Source organism: Nannobrachium achirus (genome assembly GCF_963921795.1).
Source record: "Nannobrachium achirus genome assembly, chromosome: 11".
Classification (NCBI taxonomy): Eukaryota; Metazoa; Chordata; class Actinopteri; order Myctophiformes; family Myctophidae; genus Nannobrachium; species Nannobrachium achirus.
The window spans coordinates 52,946,580-52,965,563 of NC_137820.1; the positions used below are offsets into that span (position 1 = coordinate 52,946,580).

Here is an 18,984-nt window from a genome sequence, read left to right on the forward strand (position 1 = left end):
ACCAGCCTCATCGGGAATCGTGTGCTTGCATTTTGCTAAGAGATACGTTGTGTAGTTTAAATGATACATTTATTGGTGAATACGTTTTCCCCATTGACTTATAATAGGGAAAATGCGAAGAGTCCCATTCAGGTAAAAACACCTGAAATACCTGGCACGGAACTAGAAAAAAAAAGATAAGGAGATCTCTGTCTTTAGCAGTCTTATATTTTTCCAATGCATGCCAGGCTTTGGAAGAGATTTCGAAGGTCCAAAACTGAATTAATATTTAATGTGTTGCCGGAGGATGTTATCATAACATCATCATGACGTCATTTGGCTTCCCGGGAATATCCGAGATTAATAACAGAGATGGGTATAAACTGGCTTAATTTTTTTATTTTTTATTGACCGGAACCACATGAAACCTACAGTTCCTGTGCTGGGGTGAACATGAAAATAACAGGTCTACGAGCTCACAGCATGCGCTGACCTTGTAGATCAGCTATTTTCGACAAGAGTTTTGGTGTAGAGAGGAAAAAAAGAGGGGACCAAGTATAGACCTAGAAAACCGGTCAACTAAGTAAGTGGAAAGGTGTCTCAGTTAAATTAAGACATCAAATATTAGTTAACATTACTTTTTGTACGATTATTCTCAACGGTCTGTGGCATACGTCCTTTTGTGGACAGCACTGACTAGTTCTAACATAACAAATTACTGGTATGTGCACCGTTTTCTATGCAAAATATTATAATCAAGTATAATAAAAAGGAACATGACCATTTTTAGGAAAGAAATGTTTGTAATTCCTCTGCTCAGTTTCAGTTTACAGGTGAATAAGGTGTTTGATCTCCCAAGGTCTTTGGTCTCGTCAGTCGTCACTGTGACGCCATGAGCTTTGTTTATTCAGGATTATCTGTGTATTGATACGCCGTCTGCTTGGGAATGTAACACACGCACACACACACACAGGCCTCATCTTAAGTTTATTTTTTGGCTGTAGGTATGTACCTTGTTGCTGCATAAAAGATATTGAGATGAACTGGTTAAAAGTGTTTTTTTTTTTTATAATTCAAATGTTTTTTATTTTTTCTTCTTAATACAAAAAGTGGTATTAGACTTGTAATGCTGTATCTCTCTCTCTCACACACACACACACACACACTCACTCACTCACTCACTCACTCACTCACTCACTCACTCACTCACTCACTCACTCACTCACTCACTCACTCACACACACACACACACACACACCCAGCCCCTGGGAAGCTGCGGTGTGACAGACAGTGCAGTAAAACACCTGAATGACACTACCTGTCACCTCTCCATGTGCTCAACAAGGAAGCCACTGTTTACTGGGTGCAAAGTCATCTTTGGAAGAAGGAACTAATGGGTATACACGTCACAGACGTCTGTGTGATAGTTCTGCCGGGACATTTATTGAATCATTTATGTACCTGCAGAGGTCATGATTCATCACAATGTGTTGCGGATGTGAATGAATCGTAGTTTTATTAACCCATTTAGGCCTAGAATTATTGACTGCTTTAACCAGTGAAAAATAGCAGATATACAAGCTCACAGCGCGGCACCGAGTGCCGCGCTGCGAGCTTGTAGATCTGCTATTTTTGGAAAAAGTCGTGAAAATGTGTGCAAATCTTTGAATATGTGTATTTTCAAAGCGAATGTTTGTAACTCAAATTTTGCCTCTGGGCGGTTCCTGGAACTAAATATTTTGAAATTGGGGTCCGTGGCCAAATAAATATCATTTTGGGGGTCCTTCACATGAAAAGGTTTGAGAACCACTAACATAGCAGTCTCTCAAGAACAGACTAACTGAGCTCCAGTTATGTGAAAAGGACCTTTTTCTTTGACAATGGCTGGCCAGATTGCCGACATAGAAATATAGGTTTTTCAAAAAACCTTAGGTTTCAAAAGACACTTATAGAATAGGGTCAAAATTCAAATTTTCATGATTTTTCAAAAATAGCAGATCTACAAGCTCGCAGCGCGGCACTCGGTGCCGCGCTGTGAGCTTGTATATCTGCTATTTTTTTATATTTAAAGCATAAAATATTGCGTCATAATGTGTTCAGGCCTAAATGGGTTAATAGCCATTCACAAGTGAAGCATGATCTCCGCGCCCCCCCCCCATCTCTCTCCTCTGTGTTTCCCTCTCTATATCTAAGATTCACACGTAATGCCGTAATTTCTGGGAAGGCATCAGGTGCCCCATTTATCAATGGCGTCAGACCATCCGTTGATGAATGGTCTCAGTACTTTCCCACACCTCTATGGATTGATGGCGTTTTCTTACCCACTGTTTGAGTCCCAGGTGATATAGTAGAACTGTTTCACTGGTTATTTACAACACTTGATGACATGGTACAGTCCTCAACAAGAAAGGTCAGGCTTGTTACAGCCGGGGATTTATTATAACATTCACACAGTGAACAAAAGCACATTTTAACCCTAGTTCTAATCAGAAGTGTTATCACCATGAGGCAAATGCCGGTAAAAGGTTTGCGTTGACGAACATTCCAAACCATGGCTGTTGAAGTTGGAGAAATTCCTGGAACTGAACCCAACATCATCTGTGGAACTTGTGTGTGTGTGGACAGGAATTTGACATCAGGTAATGAGGTTTCATGTGGACATGTAAACAGCCTAACATCAACTATTAGAGCAGTGTTTCTCGAATCTTGAAGATAATTTCAATTGCCTGGTATTCCAGGTCAAACTAACCCCTGATTAGAAGTTTCTAATCAAAACTACCCAGAGTACATGGTTAGAGGTACATGGAAGACAAGGTGGGGGTGAAGATTGGGTGAAAATGCCGATCTACCTACACATCGCATTGCCTTCTAAGCTTGTAGTTCGGCTATTTTCTGAAAAGATTTATTATAGAGTAAAAACAGGATGGGGCCTAGTATAGAGCTCTCAGGGACGCGACCGTGGTTTTCCCAATTACCCTGAGCGCAATGGTGGGGGCGCGGTGGGCTGCAAGGGTGATGACGACGGAGGCACGCCGTCTCTGGCGGCCATGAGCCACGTGAGACACCGCCGAGCGATCAAGTCGCTGTGTCGAGCGTTGCGACGGTCGCATGAGCCGACTCAGCGCCGTTACCGAGTTGTGTGCCGTTTGCTCCCCCCCCCCCCGACTTTCGGCACCTCTGCGCGGCCCAGGTGAACACAGCGAAGCGCTCCCTACCTCCTTGCCTACCACTGGCCCCCACCGTTGCGCTTAGGTTCATTGGGAAAACCGCGGTCGCCTCAGGGACTCGGGTTAACTAAGTATATTAGGGCTTAAGTGGTTAACGTCCTGATGGTACAGAAAACCAGTGGCCTGGATTTTAAAACCAGCTGCCTTGGTTGGTAACTTTGCGGTGCTGCTTTTATGGGTTTTCCTCTTTAACAGCCAATTTGGTTGATGGAATAGAAGAGAAGATTGTTGATTTTGGGGGGCATGTTGAACAGACAAGTTAACTCCTCCCTGTTTTTTTGTTTTGTTTCAATTTGAATGCCTTGTCTTCAACAGTTCTGTCAGTGTAGTTGGAGTATCAAAAAATACTGATTCATTCTGTTGCCAGTAAATGTGTTGCTAGGCCTGCCTGACTTGTCAGTTGTTTAACCCACAGCTTGGTCTCTGTCGCCCTCTAGTGGATCCAAAGTATTGTTCTCCTTGGCATTGTTCTTTCATTATTCCTCCTGTCTCCTCTCTGCCCATGTTCTCAACTTCTCATTCCCTCTCCTCTCCAGCCTTGGTATGACCTGTCTGATGCTAGTGGCCAGGGATGGCTACACTAAACTCATCAACCTGCTGGTTGCCCATGAGGCAGATGTCAATGTCCAGGACACCAACGGATTCACGGTCTGTCCTTACACTCGCTTCATTAACATCTGTGTTCCTCTGTACTAACACACACACACACACACACACACACACACACACACACACACACACACACACACACACACACACACACACACACACACCCCAGTGTGAGAGACTCATTCTTTTGTATTTTCATGCTAGATACAGGCCAATAACTTTGTCGATTGGCCACTGGTAAAGATTCAGTGTTTGCTTAAAAGAGTAGTTCACCCCCAAAATGTTTTTTTTTCTTCTATTGATTACTCACCCCATGGAGACTTGAGTTCAATAACATGTTTTAGTTTTTTGTTTTTAAGACAAAAAATATAGTATAGTAAATTAACCCCCATTGATTCCGAATGGGGACCCCATCCGGAATCAATGAGGGTACATTAATTGTAATCAAACTATTGTCCTCCTTATAGGACATGCTGGTTCTAACCGCTATATCACGCATTCAGATCATATGTTTCTCTTTTGTGTTCCTTCAGGCCCTGACCATAGCAGTGCAGTGTGGTAAAAGTGAGGCAGTCCTTAAACTAATCCAGTTGGGAGCAGACAAGACCATTAAGAACTACGACGGCAACAGTCCTTATGAGGTGGCCAAGCTGTACAAGCAACCAGAGGTACTTTCATTACAGCTTGACCTTGTCCGCTTGTCCCTAAACAGGTTTGCTGTGCCAAGCAGGGATTTCCTTTGTGTAATTTTAATTAGAAAATCCTTTCTGTCAATTTTGGACATGTATGACATGTAATTCCGTATGGTGCGCACGGATGCTAAAATCTCTAGAGAAATGCGAAGTAGCGTCCTTATTCTTAGGCGAACATTTGGCAAAAATAGCCGATATACAAGCTCACAACGCTTCACGGCGCATTGGAGCTTGTAGATCGGCGACTGTACACTTTAATGACAGAAAGAAAATGGGGAAACGCGAATAAAGACTAAAAGAACAACTTCTGTCTACAGATAGCCAGGATCCTGTCCTGTGCTCTCCAGACCTCTGCGTCCTGCTCCAATGAGGAAACCCTCTCCAAGCTGATCAAGGGCGACTCTGAGCCCTGCTCTTCCAAAGAGAGGTGAGCAAACCATAGAAACACCTTTCACAGCTCACATTTCTGCAGGAAGTCAGGAAGACGTTATGTTGGTGTGGTGTTCGGCGTGCACCCGCAGGTCAGGACTGACCCTAGGCTCCTTGTGAGTCACAAGGGTCCGAGTTTAAACCTGACTCGTCACGTCTCTCCTTCTCTGCCCTGCCCTTCCAGTCTCTCTACACCCTATCTGAACAATGCAGAAAATGCCAATACAAATTCTAGAAGACGCAACATAAATCTTGCATGTTTGTGAACTGAAAAGGGTAAAATTCACTGAGTTCTGTTTAGTCTGTCAAGTTATGTCTATAGAAGGTCTGTATGAAAGTTGTACTTAAATCCAATGCCTAGTATCGACACAAACAACAATAAACTGCCTGGCTAAAGTGTTAAGTTCCATCCAGACACTTCTGGTTAATTACAGTTATAGCATCCCTCCTAAGTCCTAACATATCTGGCACTGGTACAGTACTTTAGGTTGCGTCTGTTTCTTACATGAACTGCGGAGACGTTTAACCACTTACTGTAAGTCCCATATACTTTGTTGTATGACAAATAGCCAAAAATAGCACATCTACAAGCTCACAACGTGTCATGCTGCAACACGTTGTGATACTGTAGATTTAAAATGTATGTGTCTGAACTCTTATCTCCTCAGTACAACCAAGCTGGGTGACATAGAGCTTCTCCTGCATGGGCTCAACCTGGAATACCTGGCAGACATCATGAACGTGAGTAGAACCACAGAAATGCAGCTATGCACAAAGTCACATTTATATACATGTAGCGTTAATCAATCAGAACGTTTTAGATTCCAGGTCTTCATGGGTACAAAATGATATATATTTTTTAATGTGTTCCTTCCAATATATTACAGAATCGACTCCAACTGATATTAAAAGGACTTGACAAACCTAATAATTACAATTACTATGAAAAATGCCGTTCTATCAGTACGCTAGGGACTGGCTATGTAACAGCCTACTGTACAATAAGAGACAATTAAGTTAAATTGCATGTTTTCACCTCGCTTGAAGAACGACGATTGCGCACCTTTGATCTGCAACTCAGCTGGCAGCTTGGCACTTATGGCAACTCAACTTTTTGTATCGATTATTTTGGGTGGAGATTTGGTGTAGAGGGAAAAAAGGAGGAGACCAAGTATTGTACCTCTGATCAACGAAGGCGATGGGGTTTAAATGTTTAAAACAACATGGGTGACTTACAGTACAAGGTAGGCTACAGCAATCCCAGACATACTACACTCCACAGCTGCATTATGCCCCGTGAAAATGACGTGCACAGAAACACAACAGGTAGTTTACATATCTTATTCAGCGGCTCATAATGGACTCAGTGTTGCTGCCTGAGGATCAAGTTGAATTAAAACACGGGTCGGCTAGAGTGTAAAGCAGCCATGTGATTGATGAAGGTTGGGGTGGCGGGCTGAGGAGAGGTTCTATGTTCTCATGCTGGTACAGCTGTCTCAGGTGCACAGGTCAGGAATAAGCAGCAGGAGTTTTGATTTGGTAAATGCTGAGTGATGTTTTCTCTCTGTCTTTTTTTTTTACATGCAATTGCACGCACACACACACACACACACACACACACACACACACACACACACACACACACACACACACGCGTGCAGGATAATGACATCACCTGGGGCCACCTGCTGACCATGGAGAAGGATGACCTGCAAAAGGTAGAGGGTGACTGGTCCGTCTGTCTGTCTGTCTGCCAGCTGTCTCACTCTCCACTAGGCTCCACAATGACCCTGAAAGGATGGAGGCGGCTACTGATGTCATACTCCTTAAAGATAGTTCCCCCTGAAATAGTAGGCTTTTGTCTTTGAAGCTAGCATAGTCCGTACTCGTGGCAAAGCTACATTGGTATAGCACTACTCTCCTTCTAAGTCTATTGGAAGTTAATTTATATGTCAATTAACTTTCAACTTGGTGAGTTATGGCAGATCATTTCTCTGGGTAATATATACAGTATGTTCCAAGAATAACATGTAAAATTCACAGCAAAACAGCTGCACATTTCATTCTAAATTCTTGATTGAAAGGAGAATGGATGACTCAATAATAACCAATTGACAAAATAAAACGTAATAACCAATTGACAAAATAAAACGTTAATAATTGAGTAACTGGTTTAATGATGTCATGTAAAAATGATCTAATATGTTTTATGCTTACAACTTGTCTTGTTACGAGATTAATAGATTGAATTAAATCGATTATGAAATAATTCGCTGTCCCAAATCAAATGCTTTAACTTTATCCTTTTTCTTTCCAACTCACCGATTGAGAAACGCTGGCTGCTCCCTTCTTGTTGTAATGAGGACTTGGCCAAAAGCCTGCTCCTTTTTGATAGGCTGATATTGGTGTGTTTGTGTCAGCTTGGAATCACAGATCCAGAGGACCAGCAGAAGGTGTTGAACGCTGTGAAGGACATGCAACTGGACAGCGTGGACATGGAGACCCTCAACCAGCTGCAGAACATAGACAGAGGGTAGGAAACCGACCATCAATTATCCAACTCATTGGTGTTCAACCTTTTTCATATAAAGGTAGGGGTGGGCGATATGGTGATAATTATCGTTGAGACGATACAATGTCTCCACGATACGCCTTTTCAGAGATATCGTATATATCGTGATACAATTGAGGGAGCCTTGTAAAAAATCCTGTTTAATCGTTAATACAGAGATTCATTGCAGAAATCAATTTAAACCTGCATTTTGGTCTAAATCAGTACAGGTAGTTCTCAAACTTTATAATGTCAACGTCTCCACTTAACTCTGACAGTATACAAATGAAACCAAATGGACACCTTTGTCTCCATTTGTATACTGTCAGAGTTACATACTTGTAAAGTTCAATTTAGACCTCCCAAAAGGAACCCAGGGAGTCTAGTTTTTGTCAAGTAACTTCAAAAATAACCATAAAAACCAACATGAAAAAGAATCGTGATAAAATCGTGTATTGTGATACAGCTTGGGAAAATATCGTGATATTGTATTTTTCCATATCGCCCACCCCTATATAAAGGTTTATTATGTATTTAGCATTTGAGCCACGGACCACCATGGCATGAAGATGATCAGCCTGTGGCACTGTTGGGGCGTTATGGAAGCCCAGGTTTGCTTTGATAGAGGCCTTAAGCTCATCTGTGTGGTTGGGTCTGGTGTCTCATCTTCCTCTTCCTCTAAAATTCTTACCTGAATCCTATTGCATTTTGTGTCTTGACACAACCACACTGGTCAAATTACTGAGCAGCCTATGAAAACCTGACATTTTACGACAGTATGATTGATCGGGTAAAAAAAACAACAACTGAAAAGTTGCCTTTCAATAGCCTACTTAATTTTCATTTGCTAACAAGGGGTAATGACCACAATTGCTTTTTCTCTGCAACGTTCTAATGCTTAATCTTTGTTCTGTCGTATGTCTGTCTCTGTCGAGCACCGAAAATAATAGATCTACAGGCTCAAAGAGTCGCTGATCTGATGCTTCGTGAGATTGTAGACTGGCTATGTTCTGCACGTGACTATCATACGATGAAGCGTAAATCAGGCTTGAAAGAGGTTTCGCAAAATGCCAAATCTTTGTTCTGAACTAGACTTCCGAGTATCAGGATTGTAATGGTGGTTTCTCACCCTGCTAAAGCAGTATGAGTGTATTCGAGAAAATCTCAAAACACTTGTCAGCCACACACCTGAACCGTGTGCCCCCCCCCCAATCTCCCCGTATCGCTCTGTCTATCCTCCCCCACTGGAAGTCATTCATCAGGCTTGGAAGCAACCGGCCAAGCATTCCGCTGCACCCCCTCCCCTCCTCCACCCACCTCCACCACTCCGTCTCCACAGCCCACAACCATGAGCTGGGACCTAATGGTTTAAGTGGAGCCCTAAATGATTTGTATGGTGAGAGATGATGGAGGATTGCTGTGAGCGATGGAAAGGCCGGCAGTAGGGGCCAAACATAGCCGTCCCACCTAAGCTTGTCACTTCATGAATCCTCACCGAGACAGGGCCCTCTTGTTTCCAAGTCCAAAGGTTTTACATTGTCCCCCACATAGGGGGGGGGGGGGAATTTGTGACCTGGTCCCCTGAAATGAGCCGGATGTCACTAAAGCTCATATTTTATGTAAAAAAAAAAAAAATACAAAAATAGCCTATCTACAAGCTCACAACGTGCTGTCCTGACTTCTGCTATTCAAGAAAGTGTTTATTGTTTGGACATTTTAGGCTTATAATGACATTCCCTAAACAGTACAAGTCAAGTCATGTTGAATACACATAGAAAAAAAGTAAGTTTGTAGTGATAATTGGGAAGACAAACTCTCCCCAGGTCACTCCTCTCCTCCTAATCATAGCTCAGGAAAGCCACCCCCTCCCGCTAGAGATATAGAGGGTATGCGCATGCGTAAAGTGAATGGCAACTCGAGTGGCAAAGTGAGTGGCAAAGTGAGTTTAACGTTGTTTAATGCAATAAGATGGGACTTCTCTGTTTGGATGTATGGGCTGTCAAGGCCAGAAAGTATTTTTTTTGCTACTCAGTAGGCGTCCACATAACTTCCGGGTATGATGATGATGTCACGTGCATACCCTCTATAGAATAAATGTATTCCCTTCTGCTGTAGTACAGAATGTAATGACTGAGAATGGCACATTTCTAGTGTTGACTGTGTACTTGGGGTACTGTAAGTGAGGGGAAACGAATGCCCGGTCTGTCCTATTAGGCTGTGAGTGCTCTAGACCTTGACAGAAGCTCTATAACAGTGTCTGACCCAGAAGGGCTCAGGGTCAAACAAATGATCAATCTGCTTTTTTTGTTTTTTGCCTAGTGACACTCTTGACCCGCCTCAGTGCTATTGTTTGTTTCAACAGAGGAGCTGACTGACATTTTTGTCTGGGTTGAGCATCACAGTTGTTAGTTGAATTTCAAGCCGTTTCAAGCCAGCAAACAATTAACTCGACTTTTAAATTAGATGTGTGCAACCAAAAATAATGATAGATTATTTCACAGAATTGTATTGTATTATAGTGAATTAAAGTGTGTCATTAGCTAGTGACTAGGATGCAGCTCTACACCCGGCACCACCACCTCAGAACTGATCTCACCCGCGCAGAACCTGCATCGACGTTCCCACGCAACATTCCGTAGCCATCCCGTGGTGATCTCAACACACATCTTCTCTTTGCTCGCTCACGGCGGAGGCTCTCCCCCGGAGCTACGCACCCCTCGTTGCCAACGAGGGCCTATCATCACTCCCTGCTCCCCCCCTAGATAAACTAACAAGCCAGTGAGGGGAGGAGAGGGGGAACGGCAGGTTGACTGACACTGTTTACGCACCCCTCTGACAGAGTGCGAGGAGGAGCATTGCGGCTGGCTGTGCCGCGGTCCCCCCAGCCCAGGGAAATGTACCATTAAGATAAGACACATCAATACACCTCCCCAGAGGACCACAAGAGGAGAAAGGGGAGGTGGGATGGGTGATGTATATGAAGAGCTAATCATTTAAGAGTGATGTATTCTGAAACCGGTCTGGAGGGGTGTGGGGTTAGTACGGACGGTCGGGGCGGGGCAGCCACCTGCTCCGTGTTCTGTGGAGTTTTGGCGGAGGAAGTGGGAAAGCGTAGAAGGACTGGGAACACTGGGTTTTGTCCGTGCTACTATCAATCTGTCTGCCCTGTCGTCCTGGGACGTGATCTACTGTCCTTTGTCTCGTAGATGTGGACAGCACCTTTAACGGGCATTTCTGTCGGGTGCTTGTGTACAGTACAAGAAAGATTGTGAGTGAAAAGAGGTGTATTTGTGCGAGAGAGTGACATTCAAAAGCTGTTTGTGTGTCAGAGACTGAGAGAGTGCAAAGCTGTGTAGAGTGAAAAGACAGTAACCCAGTGAAAACTTGTCTATGTAAGAAGGTGACAAAGAATGAAAAGTCGTTTGACCATGACTTTTTGTCTGTGTGTGTCTTAGGAATGAAGAGATGTATAACTTCTTGATCAGCCTGAAGCAGCAGTGTTGCTATCTGACAGAAACTGTACAGGACGTCATCAACCGCTTCCCACGGCGAACTTCTGAGGTACTGTATGCTGTGGCTGTCTGGCCGTCACGGTCTACACACCTGTCTGTCTGTTGCCTGTCTCTTCTTTCATTCCTTCTACATGGACTGGTCTGTATCTGCTAACTCGGAACAGACCATGGGCCGCTGATAGCCAAGTTGTTAATGTATGTACCGCATAAGCTCTAATGCCTGACAGCGGGCCCCTGGTTCGATTCCCGGGCACGGCGGACTGTTCAGCATGTCTTGCCGGATTTCGACTGCAGCTTCAGCACCACACCACACCACACCAAACCGCATCAAAATATCTACTAATTCCATTACACAAAAGTACCCCCACTCAAATCCTCAGGTACAAGTAGCATTCATTGACACAATGTAATGTAGATGAGTGGTCAACTGTCCTGTATACAAATGCAATGTATTACAACTATGATAATTATTATAACACACTATAATAGCTCATAACAGGGATTATAATATAATCTGGGGGCTGTTAAGTATGACATCATTTTGTAGGCAGAGGAGAATTTCTGCCCCCAGTTTCCGTGAATCTTTTTACTATTTTTACTATTTACACATTTTTCTTCTCTTTGTTGTTGAAAGGAAAGTGTTAGAATTATACTTTAGTCGTTATTTTTTAGTTGTTTTTTGAAATAGCGAGGGACAGAAAATGCTCTGGGGGCAGATTCTCCTCTGCCTACAAAATGATGCCCCATTACAACTATATCCTGGTCTAAATGAAAAGTCAGTGAGTGATCATCAGTCATTATGAAGTGTTTGGCACTGTTTGGCCTAGCTCAGACCTTAGTACTACTTTGACACCACTCTACTCAGGTCCTTGTAGTGGGAAAGGTGGTATAACTGGCCGCAGCCACTCGTCGCACGACCAATTCGGATCCGGTGTGCATGAAGTCGTACAGAATCATTGTTTTCTTTTAAAAAAATGAAATTGTCAGTTTTATCCGTGCGGATAAACGCGCCTGTGTGCAAAGGGCTTGATCACAATCGTCTGGTTGTGTTTCTGTCTCCATGTAGCTGGTTCTGTCCCTGGACCCTAAGAAGGAAGCCCAGTCCATCTGCAACGATCTGGTTGGACAGATTGGAGACCTGCAAAAAGAGGTCATCTGCCTTCGCAACTTGATGCGACAGGTCAGCTTGCACAACTTGCATGTACACACATTTACACACACATGCTGGTGGAGTATAAGTTGATTACATACTTCTATATGAATGGGGTGTTTGACATCTTGATGTTTTCGAGCTGTTAGTCTAACAGACAAAGAGGCAGTGTGGGTTGATTCAGTTTAATCTTGCGCTAGTGTGTTTGTGTGTATTCAGAGGAGCTCCTAAACATATAGGTGTGTACATGTGTGCACCTGTCCGTGTATGTGTGTGTATTTCAAAAGGAGAGAGTGGTTCCTGACAGGGCAGAATCCTCACAGCTCATAATTCAGCCGTGCTGTGACACTGGCCTGTCAGTGCACAGACAATATGGGGGGGTTAGGGGTGAAAAAAGGGCTGAGAGGATGTTAACCCATTTAGGCCTAGGATTATTGACTGCTTTAACCATTGAAAAATATCAGATATACAAGCTCGCAGCGCGGCACCGAGTGCCGCGCTGCGAGCTTGTAGATCTGCTATTTTGAAAAATCATGATTTTTCTTTGCAAGTCTTTGAATATATCTATTTAAAAGCGAGCATTTGTAACTCAAATATTTGCTTCCGGGGGGGTCCCTGGAACAACATATTTTGAGATGGGGGGTCCGTGGCTAAATACCTGTAATTTTGGGGGTCCTTGACATGAAAAAGTTTGAGAACCACTGATTTAGAGGAAGGATTTGGAAGTCGGGTCAAAGATCGGGTCAAAGATATTCAAAGACTTGCACACATTTTCACGTTTTTTCTAAAATAGCAGATCTACAAGCTCGCAGCGCGGCACTCGGTGCCGCGCTGTGAGCTTGTATATCTGCTATTTTTCAATGGTTAAGGCATAAAATAGTGGTCAAAGTGGTTAAAATCTAACGCGACTCGGGCGCGTTCCAGGTATTTGAGTGTTAAGCTTGCACTTGACTAAACGGTACAAGCTAAAGTGCCATTGCATGCTGAACTGTCACCACAAGCTACTTCACTTTTGAGACAATAGCAAGTTTTCTAAAAAAATGACCAAAGCTCAGCCATCAAACATAGTTGCTGCTTGATGGTTTGGTAGAACTCTTGGCTGCAGAGACACTAAGGTTTATCCGGGAGAGACGGAACCAAAACACAGAGCGTAAAATGGTGATCTTCAACGGTTCACACACACTGGCCAGCAGCACCTGACATGTTCTCAGCCAAATCCCTGCAGGACTAACATTTGTAATGTTAATGTTTTTGAGCGTTGCAAACAGCTCCTATGTTTGACTTACGGGGGCCTACGTACGTAGGCCCCCCATGTCCCTATATCTCTATGTATGCAGTACCAACAGCTGACATGAGACATGAGACTAATGTCATATTATTAACTCAAGTGTTGATCGAATGCAAAAACAAAAGGTCTTTATAAACAAATAAGGCTATGAAAAATATTATCCCGGCCACATCATTGACCTCCTTATCCAACCTGACAAATGCCCAGGTGATAATTTATATTGTTGAGGCATGGCTGGCATCTATTTGTTTGATACCTTCCTGACATTTCATTGGGGTATACTATATCATGGTATATTTGTGTAGAGAAAGCGAAAAAAGAAAAGCTGAGCTGCTTGTGACAGAAGTCATTGTAACAATTATGAAATTGTCTAACCTTTTTCCAGAGTGCTGCGGTGTCGGCGCACGGCCGCACACACACATAGGTGCTGCTTGACACCGCAGTTATGGCTGCCGCTCTGAGAAATCTATGCTATACTGTGTGTCTAGACAAGACTTGCTGGGTTTAAATACTTATGGCCCATAGAATAATACATAGATGTTGTAACTTGAGTTGTGTGTTGTTTGTTGTGTGCACAAAGGGGAAGAAAGAAAACTTGACATCTTATGAACTACCACACCATAAAATGTACCTGTGTCAAAAATCTATAAAGAAGGGGAAAAAAAGAGATTCAGCATACCTTGATGGAGGACCCGATGATACTTATTCCCAGATATGCCCTTAATATTGATGACATCGGGACAGGGATCTCCATATATGGGCATAAAACGGCCAAGGACTTAATTAATTTGCAAATGTGACTCATGATGACATCAGCGATCTCCATATATGGGCATAGAAGGGAATCAAGCCAGAGCGTGATGTCAGAGCGGCAAACCCATTCTTTTAAGTGGTTCCCATGACATCACAGTGACATCAAAGCATGGCGTCAGAGCGACAAACCCATAGAACCACAGCGTACATACACGGCTACGCACACGTCTACACGGACACGGACAAGCTGTGACATTTCTCATGGTAAACTGCGACCTTCGTACGCAATAATATGATTCCCTGAAAGTGAAAAACAACAAAACCGGCAAATCCGGCATCATTTCAACTTAAACTGTCGGACACAAGAAGTCCAAAACAACCAATCTTTGAGAAGATGCTCATGACCACCATCTGGTGTTTTCACAGTTTGTGGCGTCTAAGTGATGCCATTATATAGACCAAACATCTACAGTACTGTATGTGGGGTTCAGTATTGTCATGGAATCTTTAAACGTCCTAATTGTGCAACTCTAGTGCCACCTTTAGGATTCCAATTGTATCTAGAACACATTGGTCCCAACCAGATAACTTGAAAACTACTGGCTGGATTGCAGTGGATTGGCTGTGCACCTTCATGCTTCCCAGAGGATGGACCTTGATGATTTTGGTGAGACTGTAACCTGTGGCCAGCCACAGTGGTATGATTCCTCTGCGATGGCTCTAGCTTGGATTGGCACTCCAACAAACATACTTGGTCGTGTTCACAGGTTGGAAGCCAGCAGATGAGGGGCGCCTCCTCAGCATGCAGCAGAGCTGGGAGCGGTGTTGTGTTCCTCCACATGCGTTGCACCCTCAATGTGATACGTGCAACCAAGGGTGCACGTTTGTTTGTTATATAGCTCAGGGGTCTTCAACGTTTTCAGGCCAAGGACCCCTTAGCTGAGAGAGATAGGAAGCAGGGACCCCCAGATTCCATATAGTTTCATCGTTTAACAGCACAATCATCAGTGTATTTTGGATTCATGTCAATTTGTGTTATCAGATATTTAGCCACCGTCAATACTTAATAATCTTGACCTTTCACTCTGTACTTGGTGTGCTCTTTTTCTCCCCTCTACGCCAAACCTCTTTGCCGAAACTGCGAGGTGTTGTGAGCTTGTAGATCGGCGTGGTTAATATAAAAAGTGGTTAATATAAAAAAGGAGAAAAAAAGATTCTATCAAACTAAGATTTTAAGGACACCCTGTAGTAACTCTGAGGACCCCCTAGGGGTCCCCAGACCCCTGATATACAGTAGCTTGTAGATCTGCTATTAAAAATAAAAGCAGGGTCGTTTTCTGGCTGAAATTAAGAACTCTAGTTGGGCACTTATTTCCCTTACATTGCTGAAAGACGTGTTACTTTGACTATCACTTGCAGAGCCACTCTGCTGTTTGTTTGGAAGTTGACTAATAACTTGGGGTTGTGAACTCTGCAGGGCAGGCCATTTTAATCCATGCATTCAATGAAACGTAATATCAGAGATGATGGTGTGTTATGCTGGTCTGGACTAGCCTGTCACTACAGTACCACAAGACTTCACTGGTCTGAAATACTCATATTACAACTGGAATGATTGAGCAGAACGTGAGGCATGACTCCGTGAAACAGAAGCGTTATGCAACATGCGTAGCTCTGAAGCAGCGGGTGGTGAAGGCAGCCCTTGATTGTGGTGCAGTACGTGGTCTTTCTGAAACCCCCTCAATCGTGTGACGATACTAAAAGGCATGGTGGGATGTGCTGTAGTGTGCACCAGTGGTTCCCAAACTTTTTAGCCTGTGACCCAAAAGAGAAATTCGATGTTTGCCCGGGACCCAAACTAGTGAAAAAAGCAGATCTACAAGCTCACAACGCGTCGCTTCACGCCGCGTTGTGAGGCTATTTTCTTAAAAATTTGTTTTCTATTTTATGGAATTTCTTAGATTTTTATTTTATTTATTCATGAAATTACTTCATCATTGCATTATTTTTTATCATGAAATATTTCCCTTTTTTTTGGTAATGTTTTTTTTTTTTTTTTAAATAATTAAAAACAGGAAACGCGTAGTAAACAAAAAATTAAGGGACCCATAAAAATGTGTCATTTGAAAACCTTAGTTACTTTGTCGATTTTGATTATTACAAAACATAGATGTCAGCCCTATATATACATTACGGCCATTTGAAAACGGCTGATCTACAAGCTCACAATGCATCGCGTCTTGTAGATCTGCTATTTTCAAAAGTTGTTTGTACATTTGCAAACTTGAAATGGGACATTCTGCGTACCGAGTACTTTTACTTTTGGTACCAATATTTTTGTACTTTAACTCCATGTCCGGGAATATAGTGTAATGTGTTTTTTTGTAGGGTGGAAGTGAACTAACTGTAAGTCTCCGTGACTCAGTGTCAGTCTGGTGAATCACAGTGTGACCCGACATGCCTTCACTGCAGGTAGTAATGAAGCAGTCAGAGCTTGACTCTTGTGTTATGGTCGTCTAGGAACTGAGCCAATGTTTCCCACCCACTTACTATAGCTTTAACTAGAGCAGGCCCCTGGTCGGGTGACTAGCAAAAAAGTGGCATAATCCACAGAGTGGATTAGTTAAGGAGGCCTGTACCACTGCCGTGTGTGTAAGGAGGCCTGTACCACTGCCGTGTGTGTGTGTGTGTGTGTGTGTGTGTGTGTGTGTGTGTGTGTGTGTGTGTGTGTGTGTGTGTGTGTGTGTGTGTGTGTGTGTGTGTGTGTGTGTGTGTGTGTGTGTGTGTGTGTGTGTGTGTGTGTGTGTGTGTGTGTGTGTGTGTGTGTGTGTGTGTGTGTGTGTGTGTGTGTGTGTGTGTGAAGGTGAATGGCAAGATCAAGTGGTTAATATTGCCCCTTTTTTGGTGGGGGGACATTTTTTTTATTGATCTCATGTGGAAAAAGTGTGATGTCGTTGACAAAGAGAAAGGGAGAGCGTCGAGTGAGCATTCTAACGGTCATCGTGTTCGAGTGAGCATTGGTTATACTAATAGTGTGGGCGTGTGACAGGTTGCCTGTACGTAGCCAAAACTGTTCAGTGACAAATGCTTCAAACCAATGTTGACATAACTTTGAGAATACATGTGGGATGGGGATGACTTGTCCAACTACAAGTTAAGTAGAATTATCTCCGTTATAGGGAGAGGGTGGGTATATGAGGCTCACACTCTCAAAGTGTATTTTAACAGTGGGCGACGGCAGAGGTGTTTCACCAAATTCTGGGCCCTGGGTATTTTCACAATAAAAAAATAGCACATCTACAAGCTCACAGCGCGGCACCGAGTGCCGCGCTTCAAGCTTGTAGATGTGCGTTGTGCTTGTAGATTGGCTGTTTTCACTAGTTTTGTGCGACAGTCTTGTATGATGAAGCAGGCCAGGGCTTTGCTTTACCAAAAGACGTACACATTTGAAACTTGGGAGATACAAGGTTTCTGCCCGACAGTGACGATATTTTAGTGATTATGTTGCGAGGAAAACGTTGAGATAACAGCCATTTTGGTTAGAAATGACTGAAAATAACTTTGTACTTCAAGTTTAAAATGATACTAAATATGTTTTCAAGTATCCAAATAAATTCCAAATATTGTCAAATTATCTCGTGGCACGCCTGGACTGCCGTCAGGGTGCCCCGTCACCCACTTTGAAAACCCCTGCAATAGAGTGATTTTAACTGGTGTGTTTGTGTGTTTTCCATGTGAACGTCTCAGATGGACCAGGACGGCGGCTCCTGTCGGCTTCCTCAGCCTAGTTTCCACGGCAACTGGAGGAGGAGGCAAGGGCTCCTGGCGAGAGCCACCGTAGCGAGTGCACTCTGTGCCGGCGTGCTCTTCCTCCTCTCTAGAGCAGCCAAGGGCAACATTGTTCTGTAGGTGTAAAATAATGCCAAATTACCAATGCTGGTAAATTCAGTTTGTTTGTTTGTGTTATTAAGTAGCTGGCATAATTATTCTGTTTGTGCAGTTGCACTGTCAGCTCATCTATGGGGTCCAAAAGTACCTTTTATTTTTTTTACTTACAAATAGTAAGTAGTTTTCTTCCATACATCTTTGTTTATTTGCTGGACTAGAAAAGAAAACCATTGACCAATTTTGTCTTTGAGGAAGCCTGTTCATAATCTGTTTGTTGTTTTGTTGTCTATGGTAACATTTTTCATATCTGTTTGTTACTTATAGGTTTATCTTGTTTATGTTACAAGTCTGATTGGTAGTAGTAGTAATACGGATTGTGAGTCTTTGGACTTTTGTAACATAATTTGTTTAAATATGTTTTAGAGTTGTTGCTGAAATTCGCTGTTATTGTTGTTTTAAGTTATTTCATTTTACCAAAATTAAAGAAAATACATTCTTTCAATTAACATTCTTTACTTTTCAATGCATGCATTTGATGTTTTGTTGTTGTTATAGTTATGTGAATTGAATAAATGATTGTGTTGCTTGTTTGCTGTGTTATTCTACAGATTTATTGTATTTTTTTGTGATTTTGACCCCTAGAATATGGCCCAATCAAATAGACAGACCTTCTCTAATATTAGATATCCCTCACATGTAATGGTAAATCTAATGTTTGATAGATTATACATATTGTATCTCTCATTTATTATTATATATATTTTCTTTACAGTAGTTGATTAGCATTTTGGAAAATGATATGAACTTGTCACTCAAAAGCAGTCAGTGCCATAGCAAGTGTGCCCTGGCTTTGTTTAATTTACTCTACAGGTCATGACCTAATTTATCCCATAGAATAGTGAACAG

The 18,984-nt window shown here is 42.8% G+C and overlaps 1 protein-coding gene across 1 annotated transcript in view; it reads left to right on the plus strand.

Annotated features, from left to right (window-relative positions):
- The window catches only part of asz1 (ankyrin repeat, SAM and basic leucine zipper domain containing 1), a gene marked incomplete at both ends in the record, with an annotated part of 33,025 nt that extends 14,926 nt beyond the window's left edge, over positions 1-18,099 (plus strand). Inside the window, 9 exons of the mRNA XM_080737178.1 lie at positions 3,743-3,854; positions 4,349-4,483; positions 4,825-4,934; positions 5,605-5,677; positions 6,598-6,654; positions 7,357-7,469; positions 10,943-11,048; positions 12,066-12,179; positions 17,938-18,099. Of these exons, the coding sequence (XP_080593304.1) occupies positions 3,743-3,854; positions 4,349-4,483; positions 4,825-4,934; positions 5,605-5,677; positions 6,598-6,654; positions 7,357-7,469; positions 10,943-11,048; positions 12,066-12,179; positions 17,938-18,099 (982 nt within the window). The remainder of the gene's footprint in view (positions 1-3,742; positions 3,855-4,348; positions 4,484-4,824; positions 4,935-5,604; positions 5,678-6,597; positions 6,655-7,356; positions 7,470-10,942; positions 11,049-12,065; positions 12,180-17,937) is intronic.
- Between the last annotated feature and the right edge of the window lie 885 nt (positions 18,100-18,984).